Source organism: Henckelia pumila, chromosome 3, assembly GCF_033568475.1.
Source record: "Henckelia pumila isolate YLH828 chromosome 3, ASM3356847v2, whole genome shotgun sequence".
Taxonomy (NCBI): Eukaryota; Viridiplantae; Streptophyta; class Magnoliopsida; order Lamiales; family Gesneriaceae; genus Henckelia; species Henckelia pumila.
Genome location: NC_133122.1, coordinates 193,425,136 through 193,434,984, shown reverse-complemented (window position 1 = coordinate 193,434,984; position 9,849 = coordinate 193,425,136). Strand labels below are relative to the sequence as shown.

Here is a 9,849-nt window from a genome sequence, read left to right as displayed (position 1 = left end):
GTTGGTCTCCTTTCGGGGATATTACCCAACATGAGGTAGGATGCTATTTCCAGTAGCGAGATATAGGCGTTAGGATCATGACCAGGGCCGTATCCAGGATTTTTTTGTTGGGTGGGCTTAACGTATAAATTATAAAAAAACCAAAAATTTGAAAAATCTAAAACTTCATTTCAAAATAATATAAGCAAATTTTTGGATACCCAAACTCACGGATGACGAAACCGAAACACAAATTTTTCGAGTTTGTTATACCAACAAGAATTAGAGAAATTAGTAGACAAATTGCAATAAATTAAATCTGCAGGAAATTACATCTGTACCTGAGGCTAAGGAAATTTGGTGAAAATTAGAGAAATAGAGAAAAGAATTAGAGGATGGAATCGATGGGAGCGCTGCACTAGTTTAGGTTTTTTATGAATAATTTTATATTCTCTCGAATTCTTCATGCCCCATTTAATTTTTTCAATCAAAAAAATTTGTTGGGCTTCTTTATATATTGGACCAAAATATACCTATACTAAAATTTTAAGGTTGGGGGCTTGCTGGGCTTAAGCCCAGTCAAGCCCCTGCCTTTGGTACGCCCTTGATCATGACTGGTCGTAATCAGTTCAAGCAATGTTTTTGGAATCGTATCGGACCGGCCGGTTCGACCGAGAACCGGTCGGTTCTTCGGTCTGGAACGACTCCAAGAACCGGAAAACCGGTCCAACCGGTCCGAACCGGTCAAGAACCGGTTGAACCGATTTTTTGAATTTTTTATTTTATTTTTGAAAATTTACAATTTTTTATTTTTAAAAATTTAAATTTAATATATATATATATATATATATATACATTATTATTTAGAATTTTTACTTCATTTAAAAAATTATTTTAATAATTATTATTTTTTTAAATTAAATAATTTATAACTATAATTGATATTTTGAATATATTTACATATTTATTTAGCTTTCAAACTATGTCAAATATATTTTTTTGTCTATTTATATAATTTTGGAGTTTTTAAAATTCAAAATATATTATTTATTATATTAAATTATATAAACGATTTTCCGGTTCGACCGTTCGGTTAAAACGGTCCGACCGGTTGGATCGTTTTTTTATGTAGACCGGTTCGATAACTGATCCGATTATGAAAACACTGAGTTCAAGTATTCTACAAGTTTGTAATCATACCATTAGATATGTAATATGAGGTTTTTAGATAGAATAAGTGGTGTGCAGTGATGTAGTATTATACGAGTAATTGGCAGGGTTTTTGGCCATTTCTTTTCGCAAAGGTTATTCTGTTTAGAAATAAGGGATTTGTCCTCAGTAAGGAGAAGTAGATCGGGTGAGTACTCTGAGAGAGGTCTCTAGGACTTTGGCACTGAGATTAGAATCGTGGACGATTGGTTAACGTTTTTCGGTAACATCTAGGATGCAATGTCATTGTCAATCAAGTTAACGATACAGTGTATAAGTATTAGGGGTGTTAATTCGGGTGGGTCGGGTGGGTCGGGTCGGGTTGACGAAAATAATTTTAAAAATTTATTCAACCCGAACCCGAATCAACCCGAAAATGCACAGCCCGAACCCGAACCCGAACCCGACTAACCCGATCAACCCGAATTTTTTTTATTTTTTTAAATAAATTATTAAATAAAATTCAAAAAACACAATAATAATAATAATACTTAATTTAAAACACATAATAATAAAATCTAAACTTATATATAATTTAAATTTGAACTTTTAGTTATAAAAATTTAAAGTATACTTAATACAAAAAATAAAAATTGTACAAAATAAACATTAAATTTAGAAAATATATTATATGAATATATAATTTTTTTTTCAAACATACAACGTATAAAAATGTAGTAAATCTATCTTAATTTCATATAAAAATAATAATAATTAAAACTTTTGGGTTATTTCGGGTCAACCCGGGTTGACCCTAACCCAACCCAAACCCGATTAATTTTTTCGGGTTAGCTTTCGGGTCAACTCGATTTGACCCAAACCCAAAAACCCCCAACCCTAACCTGATATTTTTCGGGTTGGATCGTGTCGGGTTGACGGGTTGGGTTGAGTTTTGACACCCCTAATAAGTATCTTGCCTTCTCGTAGGGATGACAACGGGGCGGGTTTTGCCGAACCCGGGACCCGCCCCACAAAGAAAAAAATAGACCCGCCCCGCCCCGCATAAAAACCCGGGGTTGGACCCGCCGACCCGCAAATATTTATTTTTAAAAAATTTAATTAATTAGTAATTTTGATATATATTATATCTAAATACATATATATTTATTATATGAAATATACATAATATACGTACAAGTCCATGTTTAATTATATATTATGTGTATAAATATACAATATATTATATATATATATATATAATTACAGTATATGCATTTAATAATATCATATATATATATAATATATGTACAATATACATTATATAATATAATATATACATATATGTACCAGTATACAATATATATATATATGCGGGGCGGGTCCGGGGCGCGTCTACCCAAACCCGAGACCCGCCCCGGACCATTGTCATATCTACCTTCTTGTGTGACGCGATTGGGACATTAGCATAAGAGTTTGTGCGCATCCAGAAATAGTTGATGAATAGTTAAGGTCTTAACAAGAAGCGTCATCGCTAAGATTCACAGACAACATTGTTGTTTCAGTTGGGATTGGTATCCAGTGAGTAGTCAGGAGACTACATGTACCTCATGATAACTGAGTTAGAATCAAAGAGACCGTGTTAATAGCCAGTTAACAGCTATTACGACATAGACATCGGTTGAGATCACATAATTTAGTTGAACAAGTGAGTTCGTGGTAACTCATATATAATCTGATAAGAATTCAGATAATCATGTGAAGTCAGTAAAACGACCGTGGTTCTACTGGGCACAATAAGAAATCTGCAAAAATCCTACTCCAATTTGACATGACATGATTATGTTCAGAATTTTGCAAACATGATTATTATTTCCTTCGGATTTAATTTGTCACCGATTTTATTTTGCATTTTTGGGAGATCTTGCTTAATTGCTTCGAGTATTAGTTACCGATTTTTATTTTGCATTTTGACAATTTGTTTTCTAATTATGATCGGTTATGAATAAAGTCGTTCGTGAATCCCTCCTAATTTGCCAAGTAAGATTGTGATATTCAGTGAATATTGCATATTAGCTTTCAGTTTCCACATATTAGCATGACTATATGAAACCAAATACAATTTGACAAGTCGATTCACATTATTAGAAAATTCCTTTCAACTTTACACGAATTGGTTCCAAAACTTTATACGAATTGGTTCCAAAAATTGTTTATATATGAACAAACCCAATTGAGGTTTTTTTTTTTTTTTTTCAAAAAAAAATTTATTTTAGAAAAAAGCGCAATCAATTAATTATTCATTTAACTCAATTCTCATTTTTTAATATAAAAAGTGTAAGAGAGAATATATATTGTATATAATATGAGTCACATGAGAAGCTATGAAAATTTTTAATATCAATTAAATTTATGTATGATATTGTATTGAGTAAAATATTGCGTGTATTTAAAATACATTTTAAACCATCTTTTTGACAAGCCGATTTTTTTTTTCTTTTTCTTTTTTTCCTTTTTTTTTCCCCAAATAAATTGTAGTAAATCTCTTAATTTATTGAGTGAGTTATATATAGTAACAAAATCTACGAATGTAGAAAATGTTTAAAAGAGTATTTTAGAATTTTAAATTTATGAAATGCTATATTGCAAAATATTTGATGAATAAGGTTACTTTTTTTTTTTTTTTTTGAAATTATGAATAAGACTACTTTTAAAAATATAATTGTGAATAGAGCTGTCAAACGGGCCAAGCCATGGCGGGGCGGGCCGGCCCACCAAAAACCACCTTTTGGCGGGTCGATAGCGGGCCAACCCACTATCCTGGCGGGATCAAAATCTTCAACCAAATCCAACCCAATGTGGGTTGCGGGTTAGGCGGGCCGGCCCGTGGTTTGAATCACAACAATAAAAATAAATAAAAATATTATAATTAATTATAAAAATAATTTCATAAATAAATATTAATATAAACATATTAATAAAAATTTTAATTATCGATTTTCAGGTGTGTAAATTTTATATAAAATAACTAATACAAAAAAAAATTCACAACTTTTATTAAAAAATACATATATAACAATAAAAATAAAAATAAATTATTAATTCTCTAGGACCGCGGGCCAACCCGCGCGGGTCGCGGGCCTAGGCGGGTTGGCCCATCTATGCCCACCTTTTGTTGGATTGAAAAAAATTTCAACAAACCCACTTAAATTGTGTGGTGGGCCGGGTCAACCCGACGGGCCTAACCCAAATTGAATTGTGAAGTAGGATAAAATCCTTAAATTTCCTTAAAATTTATCCTCTCAATAATAGCGGATCGAAATATATTTAAAGAATTATTGATACGTTGGAAAGAAATAAGATAAAAATAAAATTAACTTTGGAATAGAATGAGATTGAAAATGAAATTATTATTTTATTTCATTCCAACGATTTATACTATTGAAATTAATATAAAATAAAATGAAATTATTTTTAATAAAAAATAATATTTTAACAAGATGTATCAAAATAGTAGTTATTCATAAGCTTATTATTATTATTATTATTATTATTGAAGATGTATCAATTATTATAAAATTATCATTAGATAGTTTAACTAATTTAAAATTATATTTTATAATAATAATAATAATTTTATTATAATAATAATAATTTTATTATAATAATAATAATTTTATTATAATAATAAGATAAAATTATAATATTATTTTTTTAATTTTTAAAATAAATAAATAATATTAGTTATTATTTTCAAAATAATATTAAATAATATAATATTGTTATAATAAATAAATAATAATAATTTTTATTAATACTTTTATAAGTAATAATAATAAGAAATCATAATACTAGTAATTAATATTAAAAATATTGATATTATTATTATATTTTATATATATTGTTATAATTATATAAGGGAGTGTTTGCAATAGATTGTGCTTTTGTAAAAGTGATTAATTTATAGATTATAAAAAAATTAAGAAAAATCAAAAGTTGGTAGTGTTTGGAAACAAATGTGAAAATCTAAAAATCAAATTTTGGTAGTGTTTGATAAATAAGTTATTAGAATGATTTTAACAATGACCTTCTTATTAAAATCATTTTTGAAGAATTATAATCACCACATGACTAGATTTTGGATTTCAATTAAGTTAAGCATAAGCTAACACATAATCTAGATTTAAAAAATACACAAAAATTATTTTTTAAGCCAAAAGCTAACAATCACTTTTTTTTAGTGATTGCAAACACTCCCTAAGTAAATATTAGTTTAAATAATTTAAATAAGAAAAAAATTTGCATATATGGAATGAGATGAGAATGCATGCTCTTATTATTTACATGTTGGCGTAACTTAAATTAAATGTAATTTTTTTATTTTTTTAAATTAATTATTAATTAAAAACCCCGAGAATCTATCAGAAGTTATATTTAGGGAGTGTTTGCAATAGATTGTGCTTTTGTAGAAGTGATTAATTTATAAATTATAAAAACGTTAAGAAAAATCAAAAGTTGGTAGTGTTTGAAAACAAATGTGAAAATATAAAAATCAAAGTTGGGTAGTGTTTGATAAATAAGTGATTAGAGTGATTTTAACAATGATCTTCTTATTAGAATCACTTTTGAAGAATCATAAATACCACATGACTAGCTTTTGGATTTCTATTAAGTTAAACATAAACTAACACATAATCTAGGTTTAAGAAACACACAAAAAATATTTTTTAAACCAAAAGCTAACAATCATTTTTTTAGTGATTGCAAACACTCCCTTAATAGGTTAGATCCTACCCCATGTGTATTATCCGAGGTAGATGACAATCACTTGTTGATTTAAATTATGTGGGTTCCATTGAATTATATGAAACTTACATTATTTGAACAAATAAAATACATATACCTGAATCATAGGGTAATATCCATGAGATAAGTTGAAATTTTCCGGATTTAACCCTGGGCTGGTCGGTGAGAGAGAGAAATTAAGCAGGTAAAAATCTCTCCGCTCTTCTTCCATGGTGCCAATCTTGAACCGAACTTGTTCCTTGATTAGAAAATACGTGGGGCTTGGAAAGTGGAAACCCATCTTCGGTAACTTCTTATTTTTGTTTGTTGTTCATTCTATAAATCCCGAAAGATGTCGAGATCCGAAAACCAAACTCGTTATGATCTTTGAATTTTGGCTGTAAAAGCGTTGCTGTTTTTATTACTAAAATTAGTTTCCTTATTTTTTTCCTTTGGTTAAAAAACTAACGAATTCCGCTGACGGTATACATTGTGGTAACCGGTGCTCGCCCACAAAGATGCAATCTTTTTTTTTAGAGCTTGGTTAGTTTGCTTGTTCATCTGCCAAGGTTTTCTCGCCTCCTTAGATAACGTAGCTTTCGAACATGATTATATTATTTCAAAATTTAGGTGTTTTATTTAAGAACCTACGACCCAATTTTTCTTTGTTGTTTAAACCTTCTCTCCGGGTGACATCGCTGCAGAATTTTCATTCCTCCAAAATCTTCAAGCTTGTTAGGCTTTTTCTGCGCTGCCCAATTTCATTATTCTTGTTTGGGATAATTGCATATATTACTCTGTGAAATAATGAGATTGCTAAAACCCCCTATGACTATAAGCCCCTTGTGTTTTCAAATTTTGTGCACAAATACCCATGAAAATACATACGGATAAGGGGTTATGTGCTCAAATTTTGAAAACATAGGGAGGTATGTACTAAAAATTTAAAAACACAGAGAGCTAGTAGATCATTATTTTTTCATATGAGGTTTTTAGCAATCTCGGTATTTCAGAGATGCAATTACCCCTTCTTGTTTGGGTTTATGCATCACTTATTTGAAAGTTGTAACGTTCAATTCAAATTTTAATAGTGAGAATGGTGGGGCTACTGTGTACGCGGATTTTATTGCTTGGATAATTACTTCAAATTTATTGTCTCAAACAACGTTTCTTTGCTTTTGTGCATTTTTTTAATGATAATGATGTTCTCTTTCTGTATAATTTATCTTCATGTTTTTTCCCCGTGCATTAGCAAAACAGAAATTAGCTAAAGAATGGATCAGCTCGTCAATCTTACGTATGACCAGTTGAGTCGATTTACTGATTCCTTTAGTGAGAGCAAATACATCGGCCATTTCCAGTTCGGCAAGTTTTACCGTAGAAAATCTTTTTGGCCTGGTGGGTACCGACATTTTGTGGTGAAAATATGGGAAACTGGATATAATATTTTGCGATTAGCGGTATGTCTTTTACAAAGAATAGATCTGAGATATTTGTGTTGTGATGCTGCATGACATTTGTAATTGTACTTGTATAGGATGAAGTCATTTTGTTGCGCCATGAAAAGATGCTTAGTCATCCGAGCATGGTACCATTGTATGGATTCTGTGCTGATGGTGAACATCTTGGTGTGATGTATGAGTTCCAGGCTTCTGACTCCGTGTATAACCTCATTCCAAAAGGTATAAAAAAATTTATTCCATTTTATGCACAATTAGGTGTAGCCCGTTTAAGAGCTCCATATCATGAACTTGTTCTTCAAGTACATTTCCCATATTTTTTGTTCTGTTTATTTAGGTAATTTAATTCCGGTCTCTTGCATGAGATGTGGTATGTTGTTCAGTTTGTTGACATTCTACAAGTCAAGCTCTGCGTGTTATAAATTTGAATATCTGTCCGACGGTTGAATGTTTGTTGATATGAATGAATGTCGTCTTCACGGTTAACCCAATCCTTTTTAATCTGTAGATTCTTTTACGTGGCTGCAAAGAATCAAGGTTGCCCTTGAAATTGCTAGCCTCCTTAAATTTTTGCATACCGGACATCCACAGCCGTTCATAGTTCGCAATCTTGATGCTGCTCATATATTACTTGATGAGGTGCATTTTGGATGGTTCTCTCCCCATCAAAATATTTATGGTTGTACGATATATACTAGCAATAATTACTTCACTTGTCATGCAGAACGGTTATCCAAGGTTATGTGATCTTAGCATGGTTACCGGTGGAATTCTTCCTGATAGAACGGTTCATAAAAACAATCATGTCCATGGAAGCCACAGTCACATCGACCCTTATGCTGGCAAGAAAGGTATTTCATTTCCATATGGTACCCCCACGATTAATGCCTTATGAGGAATTGATTCTAATTTGCATTTCTTCCCCTCACATTTTACTCATGATCTCTAAACTGAATTGAGTTTGAAATTGTCAATTGATTTATGGTTTTGTTTAAATGCCTTTTGAGCTTGAAAGTCTCGATATTTTTCCTTGAAGAGCAAAACATAAGTGTTTTACTGAAGGGAAGATATAGTTTGGCTTGTTCGATGTTTATGTTGCTACAATTATTTGTGTTGAATTAATTTAGCTAATTTTCCACATTAGTAATATATCTCATTTTTCAAAAAAGGGTTGACTCGAAGGAGACCCATCACACATGCTGACATGAGTAGTAATATATCTCACTGCTAATGGAAGTCGTGGAGCCTGGAGGGCTAATAATAATCTATTATATAGCTGATACATAGAGATTGGTGAACAAGAAAGTGAGAGAAATCAGTGTTTGTGTAGTAAAGAAAGAATAATGGAAAAGTCCTGAAATGCAAACCAATGAGCATTCCCATCCTGTACTAGTTAGTATTCAGCTACCAGCTACGCTTTTCACTTTTTTCTGCAATTTAATTTTACGTCACCTGGTTTTACTGAAGTAATTGTATGGATTTTATGACAAGATTATTTAGAAGATTTTGTATCGGATTTGTTTTTAGGCAAGTGTTCAGATAAAGAAGACGTCTTTGCGTATGGGGTTATACTGCTAGGTTTAATAACCAAGAGAGTTTACAAAGAAGAAGATCAGCAAGCCCAGCTACCTTTTGTTCATGAATGGGCAGAGAGAGAATATAACGCTAATGAATCAGATAGTGTCACGAAAACAGCCCAACGTTCACTTGTCCATGAAAGCTTAACAAACGATCCTGATTTTAATTCAGCAGATGGAGCCAAGATCACTGCAATGGCGATGGAATGTATAAATGTATGCGACTATGAACGCCCCACCATGAAGCAAGTTTTGAGGTCTCTGCTCACACTTCCAGTTGTCAAGCAGCACGCACCTTTCCTTGGAGTGAACTAACTGCCCCAATCCCATAAAAATGGTCAGTGACTGGGTCACTGACTCACTGATATTTGGTTGGGTTCCGTTTGTTATTTAACTTTTACATACACTGAATCTTAGTAGTTTAGCTGGTGGTTGCAGTCGGATGACTGTATCTACTTTAGGAAGTCGTCGACGACTTTAGTATACCGTCGATGTGGTTTGACTATCTTCAGTACCATTGTTCATTTTCGGATTATGTTTGGCAGTTCCTTTCGTCATTTTATATTGCTATGATTTTCTTTCATGGAAGATTTGAAAAAATTACACTTGCTCTGCATTTAGTTAAAAATAGGATATCCTTTGATCAATTTTTGAAGTTCAAATTTGTATCCCTCCGCATCTATTTAACAAAATGATATTCTCTGGTCCTTTTTCAAAGTTAAGATTTGAGGAAGACCATTGACGCAGTAAAATGTTTTTCAGTAATGATCTAGTTGAAGGAGCTGAATACAAGAATATGTGGGGGAGATTGTAAAGGACGAAGATGATTTGGGACGCCAATTAATTCGTAGAGCTTAGAATTTTATCTTTTTACGTTGAAACTTGAAAGCCTGAATTGATGA

The 9,849-nt window shown here is 31.6% G+C and overlaps 1 protein-coding gene across 3 annotated transcripts; it reads left to right on the top strand.

Annotated features, from left to right (window-relative positions):
* Window positions 1-6,125: 6,125 nt before the first annotated feature.
* Window positions 6,126-9,504, top strand: LOC140892682 (probable serine/threonine-protein kinase PBL11). 3 transcript variants are annotated; one of them, XM_073301637.1, is made up of 6 exons: window positions 6,126-6,216; window positions 7,163-7,370; window positions 7,448-7,592; window positions 7,879-8,009; window positions 8,095-8,221; window positions 8,949-9,504. In XM_073301637.1, the coding sequence occupies exons 2-6, from the start codon at window positions 7,185-7,187 to the stop codon at window positions 9,260-9,262; spliced, it is 903 nt and encodes a 300-aa protein (XP_073157738.1). In that variant the 5' UTR covers window positions 6,126-6,216; window positions 7,163-7,184; the 3' UTR covers window positions 9,263-9,504. The 3 variants fall into 3 exon arrangements, with proteins under 3 accessions (XP_073157738.1, XP_073157737.1, XP_073157736.1); XM_073301636.1 differs by having other exon boundaries at window positions 7,171-7,370; window positions 8,898-9,503; XM_073301635.1 differs by having other exon boundaries at window positions 8,898-9,502.
* Window positions 9,505-9,849: the final 345 nt, after the last annotated feature.